The 26,737-nt window shown below is 41.3% G+C and overlaps 1 protein-coding gene across 1 annotated transcript; it reads right to left on the reverse strand.

Annotated features, from left to right (window-relative positions):
* Positions 1-974: 974 nt before the first annotated feature.
* tfap2d (transcription factor AP-2 delta (activating enhancer binding protein 2 delta)) lies at positions 975-16,476 on the reverse strand. Its single transcript, XM_061754887.1, has 8 exons — positions 16,087-16,476; positions 15,071-15,586; positions 11,656-11,716; positions 7,772-7,937; positions 6,100-6,218; positions 5,859-6,000; positions 4,365-4,478; positions 975-2,387 (listed from the first exon to the last, which is right to left on the reverse strand). The coding sequence occupies exons 1-8, from the start codon at positions 16,123-16,125 to the stop codon at positions 2,171-2,173; spliced, it is 1,374 nt and encodes a 457-aa protein (XP_061610871.1). The 5' UTR covers positions 16,126-16,476; the 3' UTR covers positions 975-2,170.
* Between the last annotated feature and the right edge of the window lie 10,261 nt (positions 16,477-26,737).

A 26,737-nucleotide genomic window follows, 5' to 3' on the forward strand; every position in this document is an offset into this window, starting at 1 on the left:
CACTGTGGCAAATGTGAAAAAAGACTTCTTCCATGATACATACACATGTATGAAAAAAAAAAAAAGACAGAAAAATCTCTCGGTTTCCCCCCCCCCCCCCCTATATAATCCTTCCTGCCATATCTGTCCTGGAAAACAAGCAGTGTGAAATCTAACAATAGCAGTCGACCTGTAACAAATGACAATTGTACACTCATGGCACACCTTTCCTTCACATATCACTGTCGTCACTGATAGATCGCTTTCCCACCTGAAGCTTCTCGGTATTGAGTGAATGTGACAAACAAGCACAGGTGTCTCCGGGAATGTGACTGATTTTGTATTTCAATGCCACGTTGTGAGCGTGACCTCCTTTTTTTTAAATGACTGGAATATTAACAAGTAAACACAACCTACAGAGCTGAGCCGCTATCTGTTTTATCTCCCCCCCCCACCTTTAAATTTATTTAAGCAGTTAAGTTGACATAAATCACTCAGCCTGAAAGTAAACATGAATGCGCATGCAAACACAACAGGCTTTGAACATGGGTGGATCCTCACCTCACATCATAGAAAAGAAAAGAAAGTGCTTTTAGATATTATTTCAGCATTGCAAACTGGCATAAATGAGTTAAAGTTGCTTACTGCTTTGTGTGCGCGTGTCTGCATGTAGCACACATTGAGGTCAAAGAAAATAATAGAACACATAGCAACTCGTATTTATTGAACACCAGCATTTTTAAAATGTAGGGGTTTAACATATATATAGTCAAAATCCTACAAGAAAAGTAATTTAAATATTTATATATATCTTTACAAATGTTCATGAGCAAATCGGAGAGCTTGTGTTGGCGAAACCTGTGATTTTGGAGGGTGTACAAAGATAACCATGGACATGCACAGGAAATAGTAATTGCTGAGTCACTGTTACAAAATGGCTGACTTGGACCCATCTCACACTTTACACCCCCCCCCCCCCCCCCCCCAAAAAAAAACCCAACTCACAAAAACACACTCATACATTTTCACACACATGTTACTACGTAGCCTATAGCTCACGTTGTGACATTCATTTTATTCTCACAAGAATTTGGTAAGAAATCGTTTAAAAAGTTACGTGCGCTCAATGACGTTCAAACTGGACGGCTGCACGTACAAATCCGCCAAGTAAAACTCTTAAAATGATGCAGCGCAATCCACATATATGGCAGACATGCTGCACAATTCAATAAATATAAATAATAAATAAATATAAATGAAATTGTGCCATAATCTTAAAGCTTCTTGAGCAAATGATTTTGAATGTAGAAATTATTTAGAAATGTAGGATGAAGAGTTTTATAATAAATTCAGTGAATTATTTTTCATACAAAATCCTATTAAATTCTCATGAGAACAGACTCTAGCATCGTAAAGGCTCACATGTAAAAACAGTCTATTTGCTGTTGTTAATATGGTAAACACATTAACCGCTGTGGCACTGAATGTGAAATTAAAAATGAAGCCAGCTAAGTGCTCTGGCACGTTTGTGTGGTTCATTTGTGCGTTCGGAAAGGGTTGGGGGCAGATTTTGTGTCGTCTGCTAGAAAAGTTTGAAAGTTGCCAATAAAAGTTGGCTAGAGCAATGTGTTAGATCTGAGGTCACCAACACGGTTCCCGCGGGCAAGTAGCACGTGAGCGCGCCCGCGGGCCTGTTCTAAAAATAGCTCACCTGTAACGGGACATTGTGATTTCCCAGTAATGTAGAATTGATCATTTGCAAATGCAAACACTTGCAGCGTTATCGAAATAGAGTGTTGCATATTCTATTTATCTGTTTCCTATCTTGTAAAATCATTGTTGATCATTATTGTGAGATTGAATAACCTGTCGTCACATCGTTGAATATAATTAATTATCAAAATAACATATGCAGCAAATTTGTTATTTCAGAAGTATTTATCAAACTGGTATACAGTTGCAAAACATTCAGATGGCCTCAAACCCTTTCTTGTCTGCGTGTGCGTGTGAATGTGTGTGTTTTGTGCAATTAGCAACCCTGCAATGGAATGCTCACGTTAGAATGTCCATGTGTACGTCATAATTCCAGAACTCAATAAATTAATAAAATAAAGAAATAAATACACACACACACACACACATACACACATGCACACACAGCTCCAAGGCACGGGGGACCAGGCAGGTGGGACTACTCAGTCTTTTCCGTTTTGCCATCTTTGCTCTGGGGCTCAACTGCTTTGCGGAGCTGCGACTTTTCCGAGCTGCTGTTAATCTGCTGATCAGTTGGTCCGCTTGTTTTGCCGCTTGAGTTTTTGTCCAGGTAGTTGAGCATCTCGCTCAGGACTGTTTGGAAAGTGCTGAGAGCTGCGCAAACAGCCGGTGTACCAAAACCATGAGTGATTAGACTGTTGGGAAGAAGAGGATAAAGCAAACGTAAGAATGGTGAGTAAGTAAATCATGACCAGAAACAAATTATTCACATTTTTCTAACATTTTACAGACTAGACTAGGGATGCTGTATAGGAATTTATTGGCCTGACTTGTTGGTCACCCATCAGCCAATGGCAATGGCAGCTATTAGTATGTGTTGTTGTGCTGCTTGCACTATGACAACATTCATACATTCATTCATACATAGCATAAACAGAGTAAAGCTGATAATGATAAATGCATAAACATGACCTTTAATTTCCTATATCAGTCGTAACAATCTAAATCTGTACTAAAGTTGTTGCAGTTGTACTGCCAATGACAATTATAGTTGCCTTTATTTTCACATTGATGTTTCATTAGTAACACTAATAATAAGTTACTTTGACATGACAATATGGGGGCACGGTGGCCGACTGGTTAGAGTGTCAGCCTCACAGTTCTGAGGACCCGGGTTCAATCCCCGGCCCCGCCTGTGTGGAGTTTGCATGTTCTCCCCGTGCCTGCGTGGGTTTTCTCCGGGCACTCCGGTTTCCTCCCACATCCCAAAAACATGCATGAATTGGAGACACTAAATTGCCCGTAGGCATGACTGTGAGTCCGAATGGTTGTTTGTTCCTATGTGCCCTGCGATTGGCTGGCAACCAGTTCAGGGTGTACCCCGCCTCCTGCCCGATGACAGCTGGGATAGGCTCCAGCACGCCCGCGACCCTAGTGAGGAGAAGCGGCTCAGAAAATGGATGGATGGATGGACATGACAATATGTGATGTCTCTTCTTCTTCTTTTCTCATTCCACCTGTGTGAGCGCCAGCCTACAAACTTACTGCTTTTGGGTGCAAAGTTGCAAACACCCTCTTGAAGCTTCAAGTGTTTTTTTGTTTTGTTTTTTGTCTCTCTGCAGTTAGGTATATGAAAACCAACTTGCAGTCAAATCAGTTATTGAAATCATAAATAAGATATGTTCAAACGTGCAAATGACTCTTTCACCTCCAAGCTGTTCAGAATGCAGCAGCGATGCTTCTGACTGATTCCAAAATCACTCCAACTTGAGCATCACTTCATCGGCTTCCGGTCTGTTTTAGAATTGATTTCAAGATTTCACTGATGACTTTTACAGCATCGAGCTTCTTAAGTGAACTTTGAACTACGTATGAGCCAGCCCGCGGCCTCAGATGCTCAGGTGAGGGCCTTCTGGTTGTTCCAGAAAAGTCGAGGCCTAAAACTAAAGGTTTTGGAGCATTTTCCATCAGGGCGCCCCAACTTTGGAACAACCTGCCCGTGGAGCTGAGACATGCAAATTCAGCGGCATCTTTGAAATCACTTCTTAAAGCACACTTTTTTAGACCGGCTTTCATGTCATCGCATCTTCTTCCTGAGGTTTATTGATTTTTATCTACCGATTTCTTGACTCATTTATTCATTTATTTTAGTTTTATGATTAGCACTATTTTTAAGGTACCTCATCATTATAGGTCTTTGTGTGTTTTAAAATGTAACTTCAAACATCAGCCTTCTTGATCTCAGTTGGGTTTGTCGGATTCCTGCATTGCCTGGGATTTCTCTATCGTTTTTGTTGTTGTTGTTGTTGTGTGTGTGTGTGTGTGTGTGTGTGTGTATGCCTCTACTTGTTCTGTCAAAACATTTTGTAAACGTGTTTTTGTTGTGCTGCATATCCCTTGCTGGCATTGTTATGTTAGCTAGTTGGGGGTTTGCTGAAACTTTCTTCAGAAGGTGACATCACGTGTGACCTTTCCGTAACAGGCCACTGGTCCCCCCTTACTCTTCCCTCATGTAATAAATTGCAGCACTGCCACATTTGCAAATGGCAAACAGCTCAGTGGAGACAAAACAGGCTCATTATTAGTTTACTCGAGCTGATGCTTAATTAAAATTCTCCACCAATGGTCACGCCAAACTTCCAATCTTTTTTGTTACACATTGTGTTTGTTACCTGAAGTGTGTAAGGTGTCTCTGGATGTCCAGGTCCAGGATGGGTGTCGGTCTGGAGGAGCCCAGAGGAGAACGATCTTGGCTCAACATGTCCTGGAACTCCTTACAGATTTGCCTGACAGAAACAAAATTACGGGATCGGCATCCAAAAAGCTGCTACTGTTTTTGTTTTGTTGAAGTGATTTGTTTTATTGAACAAATTGCCCCCGAGCAGCAACCCCGAGGCTCTCAATAGAGCCAACACCTTTATTTTCTGTTGGTCCCATTTATGCAACATAGATTTTGTACTACCTTGAGAAGGATCACAAATGATAGCAAAATAAGAAGGAGGTCTTGGATGCAATTCTGCAAATCTGGACTTCCAATTGAAATCTACAGTGGCAATGTTCAATACCCCCACTTTCCTTTCTGATCCTAAATTGAGTAGAAATTCAAACTGGTATGGGCGATACCGATTCAATAGCGACACTTTATGCAAATACCTAGTGTGATGATTTTAAAAAAAAAAAATAATGTAATAGGATAACCCTAATCCTAACCCAGAGTAATTTAGCTATTTTAAACTCAGAATTATATTTAGGTAGTCCGACACTTGCCGTTTTTTAATACCGGGTGACTCCAATCGAAATTTCCGGTCAATATTTAACTAATGATTTACTTAATTAAATGCCCCAATAATTGCACCATTTTGTCACATGTTTTTTTGTTTGTTTTTTTTTTTTTAATAATGTGCGATTTTCGCAGTTATACACATATTATTAACACATGCTAAATTCATTCGGCTACTTGTTGAAGCATGTATTGATTTCATGACTTCTTTTTCTCACCGAATTTATTAATTTGAATTTGAAGTCCAACAGCAACAGTGCTTAGCGCCGCTGAAGGGTCGACATTTTCTCCCTCCGTACCTGGATAGTGCCTGCCTGCAGCACCGAAGGACTCGAGCAGACATGTCTGGGTTGCCCTAGCAGCAGCAGCACCTGACACTGAGCTCTCCTCTTCTATCCACGCCATTTCACAAGGTTTGTTATATTTGAACAACTCTTTATCGTTTTTCCACAAACACACCGCGTCTTGGCTGACGTGACTCAGTTTACGCTCTGCCATTGAGTCTCCAGACTGAGACTTTGAGGCTGACTTACAGAGCAGCGTGCCGCTGCGCTTATGCGCGGAACCCACCAACTGCGTCTCATTTAGACAAGATCTCAATAGTTGAGTTACTTTCCCCTCTGTTCCTGTTAACAATATAGATGACCTCAAAAGACTGATTTATCAAAAGTATCAATATTTTGATTTGAGAATTGATTTTAGAGCATAAAGATCTGGTCTCGAAAGTATAGATATTTCAGTATCTATCTACAGTTCTAAAAATGTAAACAAACAGGAAGGCTGTCCATGGACCAACATTAAACCAGGACCAGTAGTACAGTGTGCCTTTGCGTTAAAAGTTAGAGGGCAACTTGTTTTTGTTTGTGTGTGTTGTGTGTCTTCTCACTTTGTAGCCAAAACCATTTTCTTTCGTGCGTTGGTTTCTTTGGACTCATTGTGCTGCCGGGCCAAATGTTCGCCCACCGCCTTGCTGGGAAACTCCGTCTCGCAGGTGTAGCCAAAGTCTCTTGCCAGGTGGAGCGCTTCTCCTGCATATACACATCGCAGACTGATGAGAGGGATGCAGACCAAAAAAGGGAAGGATCAAAAAGTGAAATTCTAAAATGAAAACATCAAAAGTAACTCACCCTCCACCAGGGAGGTGAGCAGTGTGACATTGGCAGCTTTCCTCCGTCCTGCCGGCAGGTTGAGGCCGAGACGGTCTAATTTCTCCCGGAGACACCGCCCGCCGTTCTTTGACTTGGCTCTGCGGAAGAGGCGGCAAGTTTCACGTCACGTCTTACATATTTGGACAATATTTGGATCTCCTGTTTCTTGGGAATTGCTCCAAAATACGACTCGCCTGGGCTGCAAGTGTCCAGTATAGACAAAGGAATATATAGACAAGATTTCATTGTATTATTATGACAAAGCCATAATATTAAATGAAAGCCTGAATAAATTAAAACATGTCACTTTGCACATAACCGTCACTTCTTTAATCAAATACATTTGCATATTAAATGCGCTTGTAATTCCCCTTGAGTTCCTTTGTGTCTTTTGTTTGAGCATTTATCTTTGGTTAAATACATACTATTTTAGATTCATGTCATTTTCATTTTCTGTTCCATGTGGAAATGTGACAACATACGTTGCTAACTTCTCATTCTAATTATGTTAAGACAGAACTTGATGCGTTTTTAGGGGGGGGGGGGGGGATCATTGAGTTTAGATTGAATTTCATCAAATTGTACTAATTTCCGAACAAAGCTTTGTTTTATATAATGACACTTGTAAGCAAAAAGGATGTCTAATAATTACATCTAACGATCCAGTAAGAGAGCCCTATAAAATGTTCGCTTTTTAGAAAAAAAACAATAGTTTTGATTGACACTGCAGAGAGGTATTAGTTATATTGTATGTTTATTATCTTCCATCGTTGTTGCGGTTTTTTCTTTCTAATGTTTAGGCTACTTTATTTAACCACTCGCGTAAGCCCGTCTCCTCCTTCCCTGTCTCTCTGCCCCATCAATAATACAGCCGACCCTCTGGTTCCTCTAATCCTTGCATGGTTTGCCACTGACTCGCCAAGAGTCTTTGCGAACGCTCCTCTACCAGCATATCCTCTCTTTTATCTGAGCCCTACAAAGACTCATGTAGCGCTCCTCAATGTTCATTAGATAGATTAACGTTTAAAAAGTGTTCTACAATCTCCCTCGATTGCTATGGCCCCTCTGACTCGATATAATTGAAGTGCCGTTGTTCAGCAACGTGCATGACTGGAACGTATACAGTAAGTACAGGAATTGTTTGATCAAGACATGCACGTATTCATAAACTTTAGCCTGCGCTGTACTTGGGTACTGAGCACTAACATTAAGTTTTCAGCAACCACGATCCCCTTTTGTAATGGAAGGAGAACCTTCTGCGGTCCTTTGCATTCATTTTTGACTCACACTGTCAATGCTTATGATAGTGGTTGTACTTTGCAGTGGTGTAAGTGTAGTAGTGTTGCATCACATCGAGAGGTGTTTACTATTATTATTTCTGTTTAACCTCCATATAAGAAACAGTGTTGGTATGATGCAATGCAGTTTTCTACCCCACTGCGAACCACAACCACGGCATGTCATAAATATACAGTATTGGTAAATGAATACCTCTCAGAGCTGTTCATGATTAACTTGGTGATGGCATAGTTAGTTTTTGTATTGGATCTCATTAGTTACAATGCAAGCGTGTGTAAGCGGTGTCTAGAGTCCCCCCCCCAAAAAAATAAACGTCATGTGGCTGTCACATTTGTGTCATTTTTGCACAAACCTGCGCAGTATTCCGCCCAGTAGAGAGGCGTTGAGGCACTCCGGCGGTGACAGTCTTCTTTTCACCTCCGCGATGGTGACTTTGTACTTAGAGGTGGAGCTGAGTAGCGACAGTCGACCTGGTACCGAGCAGAATAGATCTGTCGGATTCACCACACAAGTTCCCCCTGCACAGAAACGCAAGACAATTTGTTAGAACAAAAATACCACCACAACCTTTTGGGGAGGGCCAACGCTGACACAAAGCGGAGCATTTGTGATTTAGTTGTACTGTTCATCAAAAAACAATGCATGACAAGAGACAGACAATTACATATATGCTTATTTTCTTAAGCGCCTAGGAGTAAATAAGCTAATTGATTGCAGTTACATTTAATTCAACACAATGTAAGTCATGATAATAACGTAGTTCATTACAGTAGTTGAAAAGTAGAATATTGTTTAAGCCAGTGAGCCCAAAAATGTAGTTAGTGGGCAAATCTAAGGTTTTGTGACAAATAGGGTTAAATATACAGAACACAAAGTATTGCATGTAATATTCAAATATACAGTTACACCCCAAATGCATGAAATATGTAGTTGCATCTAAACATAAATCTATGCGGACATATTGACATTGTGGGTACAAAGAGAATGCCTCAATGTGCTGTGGAGCTCATGGAAAATCAATACCGTTTTCTAAATAATTAGGTAATAAATATTTTGTTAACTGGCCTGCCAATCAAGTCATATCTTGGATTATTTATTTGTGTTTTGTAACGCTTTCTTGCATCGTTATAACTGAACACATTGTCTCTATTTCAGTTTTTCTTTTGTGACAGAAAAAGATTGTTTTTGACACTCGTAGCTTCCTCTTCTCAAAATCGGAATATTTGTAGTTTTCAATGTACTATGTACTTACATGTGTGGTTGAGCTTAAAACTAATATTAGTGTGTCGGAGCTGTCTGCTTTAATCCAAACAAAACCCTTATTTTATCACCTTTCACACACACCATCAAGTTGACTAAGTTGTGCTTGTAAAAGAATGAATAAATCATTGTCGTGACGGCTTTTACACATTATTAACTGCATCTGAATGAGTCTCACTGCTTTCCTCCTGGAATATAACGACTGCTCTGAGAAGGCCTATTATTAATAAACTTTCACTTAAACTAACGTGCCAAGCAGCTGAAACGCAAGGTTGCTGTCTGATGTACTGTGGGCTATATTCTATTATTCATCTGCCTCATTATCAAATCTAACAGCGGGGTGTGTCGCTTTGTTATCAGGCCATGCTGCATGTGATGGAAATGGAGGAAAAGATGCCATTTAGGCCAAGCAGAACAAGGCTCCAGGCAAAGATGCCCACGCCAGTCTTTTTTATTATTTTTTTTTGGGTGGGAGGCCAACATGGACACGTTTGGCCACCAACTAAGGCTTGCTAACCTACATTTTAGCTGGCAAAATGTATTATTCACTACCAGCACAAATGCACCATGCAGGCATACGCACAGACATTTTCGGTGGTAGGTGCACAAGCCAAATAAAAGGACACCAATCTCCAAAATTAGTCATACAATTAAGACAAAACAATCATATATATTTTTTATGTATGTATGCATTTCTGTTAACACATTCAACACAGTCAATAATACAACATTTAACAAAAGAGATGGCTAATAATAAATGTCAGGTTTTTGTGACATATAAAAATGAGACCAAGATAAATAATGTTTTTTCAATTAATTAGTTAACCTGCAACCTGTACAACTCAATTGAAAAAAATATATATATATTTGAAAATAACTTTCAAAATAACTAGGCTTTGAAAATAACAGCGGCGCTTTCTTTCAGCACCTGGACAGCGACCCCACGGACGCAACCCAGACTCATACTGCGCGTGCACGCGCGCCTACGGCTCCTCTCCTACCAATATGTGACCTGTCTGTCAGAGTCACGCGCTCTGAAAGCCGCGGGTTCACATCCTGTTAATTCCCCTAAAAATGTTTTGATACAAAGTAGTTTGTATTTTACGTTGCCAAGGGCAATCGAAACGAGCTATCGCTGCTAGTGCAGCGAGTGGAGCGTGCGGGCCCAGAGGCGATAACGGTATTTAAGCAACGGAGAGTAGCCTCGGGCTGCGGCGCGAGCGGCGGGCGGGATCACACGCCGAATCAAGCGCCTTTTTAAAAAAAATAAAATACAAAACTTTGCCACAAAAATTAAAGGAAGAAGAACACGGGCCAAACGTCATCCGTCACATAGCGCAACAACAATGTTTACAGCGTCTTACAAGGCGGCGAAGTGACTTGCTTGACAACAGGCGATGTCGTGCTCGCAACCGGAAGTGGGTGTCATGGCGGTGTCATTTCGTTCTTTTTTTTTTTCCTTTTCTTGACTGATTTTCTTCTGAGGGTGTGGTATGTGTTGGGTGGGTGGGTGGGTGGGGGGGGGGGGGGGCGATGGCGGCTTGTTTGAATATTCATGCCTGCAAAGCCGCAGTCAGAAAGAACAACATTAATATGATCTCGGCTGAATCCGGGGCCCCGCTCCTCATTAGCATATCAAAGCGTGCGCCCGGGGCGAGAGAAGCTATCGATACAGGAGTGCGAGCGAAAGCAAAGATTATTGCTTGTGATGGTTGCGGCGGCTGAGCTCAGGGCCAAATACTGCGCACCATTAACCGAATGTGATAGCGGAGGGATTCCCGCGTCAATCCGAGAGAAAAGCCCCAACACCTCAGCGGGCCGGATGAAAAATTCAAATGGAGACACGCAGCTTTCCTTTCCCGGATGGAAAAACCACGCCGGCCTGACTATTTCCCTAACAAACACGCATGCACACACGCACCAAAAACACAGACACTCGCACGCACGCAGCTTTTGCGATTAAAAAAAATTTAATTCAAAAGCAGTGGAAAGACTATTTAACTCCTCATCCTGTCAAGAACATAGACAAAAATACACCTTTCTGCGACGGGGAAATGCGATTCCATCCGAAATGATCAAATCTATAATTCACAGATAAATCTGGGAATAAAATGGTAAAAAAAAAAAAACAACAACAACAACTGACACTGCCAATAAAAACGCGTACAAATCCAATTTGATTCAATACAACATCAGTACCTTTCCAATTAAAGATCACTTTCAGGAGGCTGTGATGTGTTTACAGGATTTGGCCAAAATATAGTTAGAAAAAAATATGAACTATACCACGATTCCAATTAAAAACCACAATAAAAACATTGAATTTTGTTCGGGAAGAATTTGGAGTCTCATTGGAATGTAGTAAAATAATTGTGCACTTTTTTTCTTCTGCTGTGCATAATTAAAATGTGGCAAACTGACGTAATTTTACCCTGCTTTCCTCACAAAAAAAAAGAATCAAATAATATATGTTAGTTTCACACTTTTTAATCACGCGCAACATGTTCGAATATAATTAAATTCAATGAGTTTGGTTGATTTTATATTGGGAGTAAAAATTTTTTAACACATAATCCCTACCACAAATTGTTTTGCTCGACTTGTCTTCATGCATCACAAATTCTGTATTCTGACATCACATTCGTCTTTATATGATGTTGATAAATGAAAAAAAAAACAAGACCCACGTGACGACCCGCAGGAAGCCTGCGTCATAATTGAATATGCGATCAAATATTCAGCATGAAACAAAAGGGGGATCATCTCTCAAAGTGTGAGTGACTGTTAAGTGATTTCAGAGCGGAAATAGGAAGCAGCCTGTATCCACGCGGTTCCAAGTGAGAGTGTGTAACATGCTGACAAGCACACGAGTGGGCCGCTCTCTTGTCGTGTCGTGTCAGAACGTGAGCGCTCACGGCCTGGGGTCATACAACAATGCAACACAACGGAACACACACGAGCGCGAGTGGGTCTTACCTCTGCGGATGACGCCCCCTTGGCCGTTGAGCACGAGCCCACACTGCGCTTCCACGGAGCCCTGTGGAGACACGCGCTCGTTAGCACGAGTGGGATGCTCAAAATCACTTTGCCCGCCTTTTGACAGAAAGAAAGGCTGCATTTTGTTCTTGGGGGTGGGGGGGGGGGGCGAACGAGGACAACAGGTACTACATGTGTATGCATGCGCATTCCACCAACAACGTGCAAAAACACACAAAACAAACCTGTGATATTCTTCCACAAGCGTTTTGATACATGCGTGTATAATATTCACCATTTGCCATAGAGCTTTTGAATGTAATATCACCCCCCCAAAAAAAGTATTTAATTTTCAGCGGCACATGATTCAAATGTGGGAAAGTGACGCATATCCCCCCTCTTGTCCTCGAAAATAATCAAATCATATATGTTCGTTTAATCCATTGTAATCGTGTGCAACCGATGTACATGTTGGAATTAAGTAAATTCAAATGACCCCCCCCCCCCCCCCACACACACACAGATTTGGTCACATGAACTCGAATGTCAAAAAATGAGCTTCACAATTTGGCATGCAGTAAAACCACGTGATTCCTCCCAGACAATCAGTGAAGAAAGGCAATTATACGGACGCAAATCGTTACAGAGAATGACATCTGTAATATCATGATATTAATATAATGAATCAAAAACATAAACGCACACAATTTGAATTGGTGCTCGCCCATCTCTACCATACTTCATTCTCAACAACAACTATAAAAATGTACATGCTGCGTAATGTACTGTTGGGAGCCTTTGACATACAGTCAACATTGAAGCGCTTTGTTATTATTATTATTATTATTATTATTATTATTATTATTACATAGAGCAGCTCACTTCAGTTAAGAAAAAAATAATATATTGACTATTTCTGCAGATCCAACCTGTTGTCGACTCAGTGGCTATGCAGTCCCCAGATATATGTGCACGTGTGAGCGCCGCCATTTTGCTCCACATCAGCACTATCAGCAATGTCATCAAGAAAAGAGAACACGCTCGTTTTATTCAGAAAAACACTAAATCCCCCCCCCCCCCATGTGCGAGCCTCGAGGCCTGCATCCACCTAGAAAGCCTCCCGATTATAACAAAGTGGGGAAAAGGGAGCTAGTTGTAGTTCGTCTTTTTTGGGGGGTATGTGGGCGAGATATAAAACCAGCTCCTGTTCTCTTTCTTTTTATTCCATTGCGAAGCTAAAGTGATTATAAAAATCAATATACAAAACGCGCTGGTCTTGCATGAATTAGCTTAGTGACGGGGGAAAGGTGTGGCAGCTGCTTTTGTTCGCCATGAAAATCTCTTTAAGGCGCTCAAAAGATGACAGTGGGCTCCACGGAACCATAGGCGCATCTGTTCCGTTCACCGACCCTTTTGCTTTCTTTCTTTTTCCCGATAAAGGAGCAAACGTGCGCTGGTTTTTATAGCATCTCAGTCAAAATTGACTTTTCATTTCCCCCAAAATAAAAAAAGAAACAAATAAAGACAAAAAGCTTGAGTGCAAAAACAGCAAAAAAAAAAACTAATGAAAATAAATAATAACTGAAATGTGTTATAAAAACATCATTTTTGTTTAAATGCACTTGGAAATAAATGAAAATATATATATATTGTCAATATCAGCGTTATGAGGCAGTATAATACTGTAATTAAAATGTAATGACATCTAATCATATTCCAATATAATATAAACACGCATATTTTTAATTCCGTATATTCTGATAGAAACACATCACTTTTAAATCACAATCCAACTAAACAAGTGATTTTTCAATCTTTAGTAAACAATGGCATTATGGACAAATTATGGGATTTGGAAAGTCCAAAATTGGTAAAACAGAGTTAACGCAGCCGACGTGTTTAAGTCGAAGCTTGTTTCAAATCCTCTCAGATGTCGCTGCATAAGTAACAAAGTTGATTGACGTTAAGTCCGTAATTGGATCAACTACGGTGCTTTATGGCGCTCGAGCGGGCGCTATTGTGTCCTCAAACCCGATCTGTTAATCCGCCCTTGACCGCAGAATAGACAAACTTGCCGCTTTTCTTTGCCTCAACAGCTAGTCGGACACACACACACACACACACACACACTTTTTCATCTTGACTATAGTTCTTTGCATCCAAAAGAATTATGTAAAATCTGGGTCACGTGTGCGCGTGGAAAAATAAAGGGCAGATTTGACGAGGATTGTATAGACTGCCAGTCAATTAACCTTTAGAAAAAAAGGGGGGGGGGGGGGGGAAGACGCCTGGCTTTCAGAGACGAGGCCCCGTGCAGACTTGACATTTACTGGTTGTACGGTCACGTTCCGTTCGGCCTGCCCTCCTCACTTGCTGGCACGCAAATGATCTCGAGATGATATGCAGCATTTTCTTCCCAAACGCACCAAACACACGCAGGGCCGAGCGCAGTCAGCGGACTGGCAGACATCTGGCGCCCTCCTTTCCCACTCATATTTTGAAATTATGGTTGTAATGGAGGGGGCGGGGGGGGGCGGTCAATAGTAGGCCAGTGGGGCACGGATGATCATTGACTAGACCGTAGACTATGCCAAATGTTGACTACTTGTCATAGACTCTGTTATTTAATATTCCAGGCTCGACTGCACTCCACTTTATTATGCCTTAAATTCATTACTCGACAATTGACTAATCCAGAACACACTAGTTGCCTTTGCTGTGTATTGACTACTCGACTATTCCCCAAAATACTAGTTGCCTATGGTGTACATTGATGACTTGACGACAGACTATTGAAGTGTAGCCGACACCCCAAGCTAAACTACAAAATATTTTCCTAAATGCTACATTGTATATTGACTTGACTCTTGTATAATGACAAACATTCACATGGAGTAGCGTAGTAGGCCCAAGTGTGACAATAATTAGAATTTTTTTCATCTCCCTTCGTTTTCTTAGCATATTGATATTTCCATTCACTGTAATATGTTTGATTGAAATTGATGTTTTAAATGTAATTTGTTTTAATTTGCATTGAATTCAGTTGAGTGATTCTTTCATCATAAAAACCACCGCTCGTGGTACTCGTACCACATCTTTTGAGACTCAAATGTATTTTAAGCTTAAAACAACGTCATGTTATTAGAATTGATGTATTTTAGGATTTGACTTAATTGGTCCCAAAAAGTGAAATAAAGCAATTATTAAAAACAATAGTGTAGCTTTGTTCACCTATCGATGCCAGCGACGTATAGTGACAGGCAGCGCAAATGAAATGCTCAGACGGGACAGCAGGAATCTCTGTATCCAGTTTTTGTCGGCTTCTTAATATTAATTTTCTTCCTAATGTCAAACAATGCGAACGTTGGGAAGCATCCTATCGGTGGGTGCGGCGGTTCGAACGGGCCGCGGGTACCTGCAGGTCGTCCGCGGCCGAGGAGAGGCCCAGGCCGGCGGCAGGCAGCAGCCTCTGGTCCGCATGGTGCATCCCGACGCCGTAGGCCTGGGAGCCGTGTGACGTCATGAGCGACAGGTCGTGTCGCCGGTAAGCGTCGAGGCAGCCCAGCTCTCGCCGCTGCTGCTCGTCGAGACACGACGACTTGAGAGCCGAGCGCGCGTTGTGCAGGTTGATGAAGTCCGCGGGCTCCCCGTGGTGGATCTGCTGGTAGTACTGGCCCGAGTGGAGCGAGTTGAGCCCGTAGGCCTCCGGGGCCACGGCCGGGTGGGAGTGCTGGAACTCATAGTGGAAGGACTGGTGGTGCAGGGGGGTGTACTGGTGGTTGGCCGAGAAATAAGGAGAGGCGAACTCCGTGCCCGCCGGCGCCGGGTAGGTGAGCGGGGAGGTGGAGGAGTAGGCGACCGACGAGTTGGCCACGGACTCCAGGCAACCGAGCTGCATCAGCCGGTAGCTGTTTGATCCGTCGTGACGTATCTGCGGGACGAGAAAAGACGAGCGCGTCAATTTTGCAGCGGCCGCCGTCGACTCGCTTGCAAAAAAAAAAGCACACGCGCGCGCGCGCACAACTCCCACTCTCAAAGCGCACCTGAAGGAGATGTCACCTCCGCACGCCCGGGAGGGAATCAAACCCTCGGCAACACCGGCCATCATTTGCTTTTTGCTTTTGCCTTCTCTCCCCCCCCCCCCCCCCCACGTCACTCACGTCGTCGCGCTCTTATATTGTTACATATATACATATCATGATTTCATATAACTCGCTCAGTGATGAATGTACGACTAATCACATCATTCAAATCTATTTTCTTGCACAACTCCTGCATTTTTGCCCGATATTTTAATATCAAGCAATTGCTGCGGTCTCCCGCTCCAATATTGCCGTGCAAAAAAATCAAGTTGCAAATATCTTTTGACTTGTTGAACACAAATTCGACCGCATTTGAAATACATTTTCCGGTCAATAAAGGAAGGTTTACCTCAGCGTCGTGGACAAGTCCCGGGAAGGTCGCTGACATTGTGTTTTTCTCCAAAGTAACACGTTGTTGTTGTTGTTGTTTTTTCTCCCCCTCCTCTCCTCTCCGACGATGGCGGGGAAAAAAAAAAAAAAAGCGTTAAAATCCCCCAAATGTGCGATGAACGGAAAAGTCTCCCCTCGCGTGCTGTGTGCGGGAAATCAGGATGGGAAAAGCTGGTGCAAGGCGAGCGTCTCCCCTCTGCACGGACGGGGCTGGCTCACGGATTTTGTACTTGCAGGGTATTTCTCGGCTGATGTCGTAGGTCCCTTGGTAATATCCAACTTTTGAAAATTAAGCATCAGCACTGAGGAATGGGAGGACAATAGACGGAGCGAAGCATCCCACGAGACCAGGAATAAATATTGTATCTTCGCCTTGATAAGGAAGCACGTGCTGCTTTCAACACTTTTTTTTTTTTTTGAGCGGACATTTGCCTTTTTGACCCGTTTGTGCATGCATGCTCTTCTACTCGCTCGTCTTTCATTTATTATTATTATTATTATTATTATTATTATTATTATTATTATTCATAGCAACTAAGCTGTTTTTATTTTTACAAAAACGTGCGGATTTTCGACCCCCCCCCCCCCCAAAAAAATGTAAGTTTACTTTCGTGAATTATATGGAATATTTCCTGATCGTTTTGGAAATACAAATGAATTAGAATTGTTTAAAAAAAAAATCGATTATATTTGGAGGGCTTGTGTGAAGCACTTGACGTGCGGATGTGTTTGAGATTCCTTTTACATGTTTATGAATATATTTTTGGGAGGATTTTCTTTCCCATTTAAATGCGGATTTGGAAACAAAAGGTCTGCGTTTTAGGCACGTTTCCTACACGCATTCGTTCGATTTTACGAGAACAGTGTTGATCGGAAATGCACTTTGGCTATATTATTTAGCTACATTGACTGCTTTCATTTCCAACATTGCTCTGGCCGGTGATTTTTTTTTTTATGTCATTTGAACCATAGCTTTTTTTTTTTTTTTTTTTTTTAACTCCCTTTGTAGAAGCTTTTGATTTGATTATTTTCCCTTCATAATTTTACATTTACTTTCATGGATTGTTGTGTTTTTGTCATCGTGGAAAAAGAACATGCACGTTTCCCCCCCTGTCAACTTCGATTAAGAAGTTTTTTTTTTTTTGGTTTTCTATCTGCACGTTATTAATATTGAACAATATATATTTTTGTATAGGTCCAGTGGCCCTTCCCTCTCTCTCTTTCTCTCTCTCTCTCTCTGTATATATATATATATATATATATATATATATATATATATATATATATATATATATATATATATCCTTGTGATTTTACTCACCTTTGCACGCGCCCTCCGGGTGGTCGTGCCAATCGTACAAGGATATACTAATACAAAGGCACAGACTCGACGAGGGTCTTATTTTCTTGTCTTTTCATTCGTTTCATTGACATTTGCCTTGTAAATGAAAATTTGAACAATCAAGTGAACAGGTACTGCACACTTGAATGACGGTGAACGGCGCGCGCTATCTGCAGTCTGTTTTGAGGAATAGAAACACAGTCGTTGCCCTTGGGCAGCCTCGGAAGAAACAGCAACACAAAAGGTGAACGCGAGAAGGAAAAGCTAATGGCCACAGCCTGGAGAGCAGCAAATGCAACTGTGGAGGAGATGGGAGGGGAGCGGCGTGCACCGTCTGACTAACTGTCACCTTCTTTCCCCTTCACAGCAAATGGGCACGCAGAGAGCATAGCGGAGATAAGCCCCAATCAGTCTTGTTTTTACATTTTTTTTTTGTATTGCTACTCAGCTGGAAGCGAAGCCACTCGTCATGTGATATTATTAAAAAAAAGTGCAGACTACTGACGCCCAGTCGCCACCATTGACCGTGCACTTTAATTAAGCAACTATTTAACCCTCCCATCTGTTCCTGCATGCACGCCTCCCGCACTGTCCTCGCCGTTGTCATAATAATAACAACAATAATAACGATTTCACATGAACAATATAAATGCATGTCCAATACCATTTTTTATTTCTTCATCCTTGTGCTGTTTTCTATGCTTGTGATATTTCTTGTTACGTCACTGAAGTGGAACTCACTTTTTTTCTTCTTCTTCCAAGCTCATCGTCTGAATCGGCAAAACTTTCACATAACACGCCTCCTTGAAAAAAACCAAAAAGTTCTCAAGGCCTTTCAAAATATATTTTAATTCACCATTACAGGTTGTTGTTGTTGTTTTTCGTTTATGATTATTATTTCCTGTGCTCTCCAGGCTCAGCCTCAAACCTCAGCTCAACGAAGGCCAGTTGTGGCATCCTGGCCAGGTATCAAACCCAACTGGAAGGAGCTGGAGAGTGTAGGTGCATGGAAGGATGCAAGGAAGGGGGGAGGGCTACATCAGGCAAAAAAAAAAAAAGATCCACATGTATCAACAGCATCAGATGAGCTCTTAAAATAATCATTGTGATTTAATTACTTTGCTTTATAGGTTGCACATTTACTTTTGTTGGGGGAAAAAAAACCCAACTTCAACTTGAAATTATCATTACAATTGAAAGTCTGCCAGCTAAACAAAATGTGCAACTTGGTGATCTGTTTGTATAATTTTAACATAACCTTCGTAATCCTTGCATTAAGAGAGAAGGCGTCTTCCTTTTCAATTCAAACTCAGTGAATGCCGAATACAGTAGAGCCATCATTATTTGGGTCCTAACTGGGCTTAATGCTTGGCTATAGTGGCCCTATATGTACCGGGGGCTGGAAGCGCCGCGTGCACCAGATGCGCGCTGATCTCCGGACAGGAGCCAGTCCATCTGCCGCCTGACGAGGCGGGGAAAGGCCCAAAACGCAGTCAAGCCCAGAGGCGAGAATTTTGATCAGCACATTGCTTTTCTACAGGGAGCTGTGCGGGTTTGTTGATATATTTTTAGAGCAAGTGTCAGAAAACCATACAGTATCGAGAGAATTACAGTTTATGTGTGACTTTGCAGTCACACATGCAATATGACGACAATCCTAACATGCTTATGGAGTGAATTGATAATAATACAAAGGAGCGATGAATTAAACAATAGGAAACACGTTTACTGTGGATTTGAAACAATCATTTTTTCATCGTTATTTATGTGTCAGCAAGTGAAAATGACACTGATTCCTTGATTTCTGGCTTATGACACTGTACATCTCTGATGCTTTTGCATGGGAGTCAAATGCTGAGTTTTTCTGAGCCTCTGTCATTGTCTACTTCATGCAACCACAGGCAACGTCATCAGGTACACCTGTATGCGATCCGATTCAAGAACTGCAGGTATTACATCCGACTTAATAAATAGAATCATGTTCAATTGTGACTGACAGTGTCAAAGAAGTTTTCGTGTCATGTTTATTATTAGGGTTGCACTTCATTGTTTACTGAGAGGCGTTCCTCTATCTGGGGTTGGCGACATTGAGAGTTTCAAAAATATTACCGCTGCAAACTGCACACACATAAAACAAAATAATAATTAAAAAAGAATATATATATATATATATATATATACAAGAATATATCTATCTATCTATCTATATATATATATACAAGAATATATATATCTATATATATATATATACAATCCTGCAAATATCCCCAATCAATCAATATTGACCAAGAAATATGTCAGCGTGGTGTTGTGTCAATTCATTCATGTTACAAAATAAAGAGTTGGAGACGTGCAACGTGTGTGCGTGTGTGTGTCTTTAGCGTCTGTGCGCATGCGTCGGTCTTGTTTTCGAGTCTGTTTTCATTTTAATCACTCATCTCGCTCATATGGCTGTGGGCGTCCGTTAAAAGTGGGACCTGCAAGAGTTAGACTGGAACCTTTTACCAGCCCAAATAACGACTACCGCAATCATGGCGTGTAGTAAAAACAAACGGCCGAGAAGATGTTTGTCCTGCCCCCCCCCCCCCCCCAAGCCCCCCCCCCCCCCCCAAAAAAAAGTAATTAAGAGAACTGGTGTCTGACCTAGATAAAGGATAGAAAGCACAGGTTAATATGCTAATATGGATCTGCTAATTGTAGGGATTTACTTGTCAGTTTACAAAAGGGGAGGGGGTGGGGGGTCTCGGGCGTCACCGCCTTGTTTTGCAGCAAATTAATTTCTGCCCATGCATGCATGCATGCATGCAGTGCGTGAGGTGAGGTGGCAGGAAACAGGTGGTCGCTGATAAATGGACAGTCAGGGAGAAACACATCGACCAATAGACACAAAAACAATCTTTAATGACCCTTTTATCAACTTCAGCTTTCTCCTCAGTTCTTTATTCGTTCGTAAATTTTAACATAACGGCGAGTAAAACTGTATCACAATTACTACATTACTACCCACTACTTGACGGACATCCGTAAAAAAGTCAAATAAAAATGATACATTCGGCAAGATAGGCGTTGGGGTATCATTGCTGCTTTACGTTGCCAATTAGTGCGTTTGTTCTTTGTGTTGCGTAATTAGTCTTGAAGTCAATTGAGAGGTTTTTATCGAGGGCAAACACGTGTCAGCTGCTGCTGAAATAGTGCAGCAAAGACCAATCTGCCACCAACGGACAGCATGCACCCACCAACCCAGCATATTGGAGATGCTGCATAATCCTTTGGCTCGTAATAATTACAATAATAGTTCCTTCCTATTTCTTGCTCAGTGAAGTAGTTCTTCTCCATCCAAGCAATCAATCAACCGACGCTCTTCCACACGGTCACTGCTGAACAATATTATTAATAGAAGTCCACAGCCATCGAGCAGCAACCGATGCTATAAAATTGATCTCCAAACTTAACTTCAGCAGCTGTTGGCTCAGTGGGCCTGGTGCGCGTGCGTCTGTGCGTGTTTGCGCGCGGATCGATGCTCATTAACTTCCCTTTGCTGGAGTTTTCTAAAGTGCTGCTCAAGATCACACGGAAGTCAAAAGTCTCTCCAATATTTCCCATCCTTGCACTTTTGTTTGGATATGAGCAGCGAGGGTATAATAATATCAAATCTAATTTCTTTGCCATCAAAGTACATCTGTGCGCGAAGATAACGACGGAGAGATGCGAAAAGGACAGAATTAAGAATTCTGTCTTTACAAAGACTATAATGCTCATTTTTCATTGACATTATGGTGATGAACAATATGTTAATTTTTGTGGTTGTAGTTTGCAATGGTGTAAAACTACAGTGTACCATACAGTTTTAAAAAAAATGTATTTTGTCTGTCTGCATAACATTCTAAAGTCACCAAAATGCAGTACTGTGTAAGAAACACTTCTCCTCGCAGTTTTACACCTCACTATGATAAGCATCTCTGATAATATTAAAACTGAGCTCTTTTATTGGATTTGAAAGGTGTTCCTAATATTGTGTGCAGTGCACAGTATAATGATACAGTAGTTGGTAGTAAGTTTTGGTAACACGTCATTTCCATTTTATTGATTTGCTTACAGACTTCTTGCATGGAAATGCAACAACTTGCAATTTTCAATTTTGTATCTTAATGGCAAGTAATCCAGACACCCTGTATAGTTTATTGGCAAATACCTAAAAGGAAAATATCGTATCTTCTGTTTTAGAATGGTGTGAACGCAAACTAAAAACATTCATTTATGTGATGTAATTTTGGTGTAAAAAATTGCTTTAGCTTTGTTCACACCCGTAAACTCTATTTAGACGAGACCTAAACACATTTACGAGCTATCACTGAAACATTACGTATGATTGGACTTAAAGTGACTTTGTAAGCTTTGGTTTTGAGTAATATGGGAGAAGTGGTTCCCTTCTTCCTGCTGTTCATGTCCCAACCAGTAGAGTGCGCTGGTTTGGCAGTGCAGCCTGGGGGGAAATTACACACCCACACGCAGCTATAATTTTACACATGCAAGGAGGCTCTGCAAAGGTTTCTAGGGCTTCGATTGTGTAATTCCTGTGTAATCTCTGTAATCTTTTAACGCAGAGCTCTTTGCATATATGTTGTGACTTGTGAGGTATAATGTGCATTGTGTAGACTGTATTAGCAAGATTAAGTAAGAGACCTTTGCCATTAGAAGCTTTTAAATCCTTGCAGATAGAGCAGATACTGCAGATGTACGGATAGTTATTATGATTATGGATGATCGTTTAAATGTCCCCTTCAATCAAAATTCACATTGCCCCCTGTTTTTTTTTTGTATATCATAGGTCAAATTGAGTCTGTGAGCTGGTTTAAGTTTGATATCTATGGAGTTAGTAAATCGATAGCAATAGCCTTTTAACACCAAACTGCTTGCAATACGGGTGGATTTGAATTCACCGCTATTGTGACGTAATAAAAAAAAACATACTTACTGTATTATTCAAGTACCTGCCCACTTCATGGTTGGTGCACGCCCACTCACTCAGGAAAAAATGGCTTCTTGTGCAAACCTTTGCAAAACCCACCAGACTCAGAGGAGTGAGCGATAAATGGCTTCAATTTACTTTTTGGAGAAGTTCCTAAGCCTTTTGGAATCCGAATCGCACTGTGACATTTGGTGGAGGGTGACTTCGTAAACGTAAGCTTTCACACGCTGCTAGAAGTGCATTCCAGGTTTTGAGCGAGCAACCCAGCCGGACGATGCAGTATATACACTAAAAGCAAACGTATTGTGGTTTACAACAATACTTAACTCTATTCATAATTTAAGATGTAACTGCGGATTAAATGGGGAAGCCTGCAGTCATTGTCACCAAGATTTGCACAAGCGATGAGCGTCTCACGCAGGGCACACGATAGTGGATAAGAAAATCAAAGGTACCAACTGGGGGGAAGGGGGTGTCTCGCTCACAGCGCGCCGTCATCGGATGCGAGCGTGCCGACTACTACTAATGATCCAATCAGAGCAAAGTTTATTTACATATTGAATGTTAATGAGAAATCGGCCTTTCTCAAATACTAGGAATAAAAGCCCAGCTATACTATCTTGAAAAAGGGCATCCTGGGCATTTTCAATGCAAATTACCTTGCAAATCCGATACAACGACGTCATAGATTATTCAAAACAATAGCATGGGACTTTTAATACTGTATGTATTCATGGTACCTTAGGGTTATTAATGGTACTTCTATGATGAACTGCTTTTGTACTCTTTCCAGTTGACCTTGAGTAGACACCAGATTTGTTCAAACAGTGAATTTTTTACTGCACCCCCTTTTCATCATTGTGCCATGTTGCTGTCAACCTGGATCGATGAGAAAATGTCCCTCAAAAGTTGCTCCAAAACCTCTGTTCAAACAGTTGTCCTGTGTTATGTAGGACAGAATTGTAACTCACTTCACTAGAGCACCAAATTATGACTTCTGCATATGTGTAGCTTCTTATTTAGCTTTTTTTTTTTTTTTTTTTGGCTTTTTGCCACACTTTGACCAGGGATGTTGGTGTTCAGAGAAGAAGAACGTGAGAGGAGAAGAAGAATAAACTGGACACCAGAAGTTGTGTTTATTACGATTCAGATTCAGAGCAGTAAGAATTCAGTATGTATCAATGGAGTGTGTGTGTGTGCGTGTGTGTGTGTGTGTGTGTGTGTGGAGAGTGTGGTCTGCGTAGGCCGACGAGACATCGACATCCAGACAGTGCAATTAATTTTCCAAAGGGGCCATGTGAGGAAACTGGAACGGTTGTTGAGGGCCACATGTTAACCTCAGCTGGGTTGTGGGTTATGCTGGAGACTATCCCAGCTGATCACATGGCTGCCAACCACAATGAATTTTTTATTTTTTTATTTTTTCGAATGTGAGCGGAAACTGGAGTAACCAGAGAAAACCCACGCAAGAACAGAAGACACACTCACAAACTTCACACAGGAACGCTGGAGCCTGGCTATGAACCCACGACCTCTGAACTGTGAGGCAGTGGTGCTAACTAGCTGGCCACCTTGCTGCCCATATCACATATAAGCTTTAAATCTTTTTTTTTTTTTTTTTTTGCATACGATTTTGTTCATATGTCCTTGTCATTTTTGTTGACAACATTTTGTTCTATTTTTAAATAGTGGTAATTATACTCTGAAGTTGTGTCTCCTAAAATACATACAACCCTGTCACTAAAACATCTAGAGGAAGAGAAAAAAAGTGAGCTGCATGACTCAGCAGAATCATCATCAAGCTAACTGCTATGACCATGGGTAGACCTAAGATAGGTCCTCACTTTTATTTTTTACATTTTTTTTTCAGCATTTTCAGCTGCAATAGAGTGTATCACAACCCTGAGTTATTCATATTATCAGAAAAGGCAGAGACGGAGATGGTAAAATTCAACTGGAGTTTTGGCGAAGTCCATCTACAAATGGAAGACATTTGAAATGCACCAGAAGAACCTTTTGAACAGAAGAATGTACCTGACACTGACAAAATGTGGACACACCTCATACTATTGAATGAGACTGTACAGTTGAGAGTCGAAATCATCATTACAAGAACTGGAACTTTGTATGTGCATCGTTTATTGAATGTTCGCCTTCAGAACTTCACAACATGATCACTGATTATAATGTGTAGTGGCAAAGTTTGAAAAAGAAAACGCTTATGACAAGATGCAATGCATATTTGACTTTGTTTTATACTTCCATAATGCATTACCTCATGTACTTACAAGATGAATAACAAATGGACAATTGTTATCTTAACATTTATTTTTAAACAGTGTGTTGTGATTTGCTAAAACACTAGAATTTTCCCCTTTTGCATCAATTAAGGATTATTTGATCTCATCCTATTTTATCTTGTGAAAACAAAACTTTTCATTTCAACATTATTGTCCTGTTCTGATAAAACCGCTCCCAGGACAGCATGCACGCAAGCGTATTCAACTAAGTCCTCTAAAGTAGGCTCATAGCTCTTCAGCTGTATAGGTACTGTATCTTTTTTTCCGCAAGTCAATTGTAAGAATAAATACATTGATTCAAGTGGATCCACCTGCCTCCAACATTGAGGAAAGAAATAATGAAAGTACACCCTTTTTCGGTCATTATAAGCCATGCACAACGCTCCAATGACAACCTTTGGGTCGAATGTGACTTAACTACAGTATATTAGATGCTGCAGTGCTTGCTCAAGTGCACTCTGAGGACTCGTAGGAGGCCCTTAAGTGGCCTCTGTGGGCACATTTAGCTTAGTAGAACTTAATTAAATAGGTGTTGGCCCAAAAACAGAATCTGGCTGCCATGTCCCAGTGCACGTGAAGAAGGTCATTAAATGCTGTCACAGAAAAAGTACAAAATGTTATTGCACTTTTTGTATCCGTACCACGGTACCATTGGCTACCATGCCGCTTCACATCTAAGTATATTGTGCCGTAAAAGCTTTATTTCTCTACCTCAACAGTCTATGACAAGAGATCTAAAAGAAGCAGAGTGAGTTAGTTTTTTTGGTGCTGTTTTTTTTTTTAAATTCATTTGAGTTAAGTTCTTGTGCCACCACAATAAACCTGTTTCCAACCTCTGCGCATATCTGCTAGCGCGTGTACGGGCTCACCTGAGATCACAGACCTGCTGCTACATGGCAAGACAAACAGCCACATTACAGCCTCGCACGCCACAATACAAGGCAACACAGATAGGTGCGTAGGAAAAGGTGGGTGTTGAGTGGAGTAACTCTGTGTTGTTGTGTGTGCGGTTTACTTGCCGGTTTCTGTGTAATTAGCTGGGAAGTCTCCTGATGTAGAACCTTTGCCGTTCTCACAATGAACCCATTTACTGCTGCAAACCATCAAACACCTGCCAAACACACACCGACGGTTTCCATACAAGAGTGAGTACACACGCACGCACGCACGCACACACACAAACACACACCCATACTGGCACAGGCCTGGAGTTAGTACACGCACACAAACCATTTCAAACGAATGCAGGGAAATAAACAGAGACGAGAGCACACAACCCCTCCAACCTTCTGGGAATTTTACTATTCTGTGCTTCTCTCATCCCCCTTCACACACACAGACACACACACACACACACACACACACGCACACACACACTCTTTTTCTCTCTCTCTCTTCATCTCTTCCTCTGCTCCTTTGTCTCCCTGATTATGCAGTCGATCCCGGGGTGCCCTACTCACTGAGATCATCCACCTGTCAATCTAAAGCACACATTCTACACACATCTACTTTTTGCACACACTCCTCCACCAGTGATATTGATACAGAGGAAATATTAATGACTTCACTCACCTGCAATACGCTGTTGTGTCTTGCATTTCCAAACAGAGCGATATGCAATTCATCAAGGCGCTCTTCGAGAAAGAAAGAAATAAACCGAGTGAAATAACAGCACATGCGATGATATGTCAAAGAGCGTCACATCAAGTGGTAGAAATGCTAGATGGCGGGGAATTTTGACATATCTTTAAGAGATGTTTTGCTGTTTTTAAGCGCCTTGCCACGTGTATGGTGCAATTCCAGATCTTATTTTTGCACAAGATGCAAGTCATCACATGAGAAGCCATGCTCAGGCAGTGACGATAAAAGAGGGACACAGCTATGCACAGTTGATAAATATATAAAGATCTCCTTGGTCATAGCTTTTGATTTGCATGCATATTGGATAATACATGCATAATTAAATGTATGTATATTTTAACATGTCTTTGCTCAAGCT

Source organism: Phyllopteryx taeniolatus, chromosome 18 (genome assembly GCF_024500385.1).
Source record: "Phyllopteryx taeniolatus isolate TA_2022b chromosome 18, UOR_Ptae_1.2, whole genome shotgun sequence".
Taxonomy (NCBI): domain Eukaryota; kingdom Metazoa; phylum Chordata; class Actinopteri; order Syngnathiformes; family Syngnathidae; genus Phyllopteryx; species Phyllopteryx taeniolatus.

Coding starts and splice junctions, on each gene's coding strand:
- tfap2d (XM_061754887.1), bottom strand. CDS start 16,125: ATGTCAGCGACCTTCCCGGGACTTGTCCACGACGCTGAG. Junction 15,587..16,086: donor GACTTGTCCACGACGCTGAG/GTAAACCTTCCT, acceptor CTCGTCCCGCAG/ATACGTCACGACGGATCAAA. Junction 2,388..4,364: donor AGACACCTTACACACTTCAG/GTAACAAACACA, acceptor TCTTCCCAACAG/TCTAATCACTCATGGTTTTG.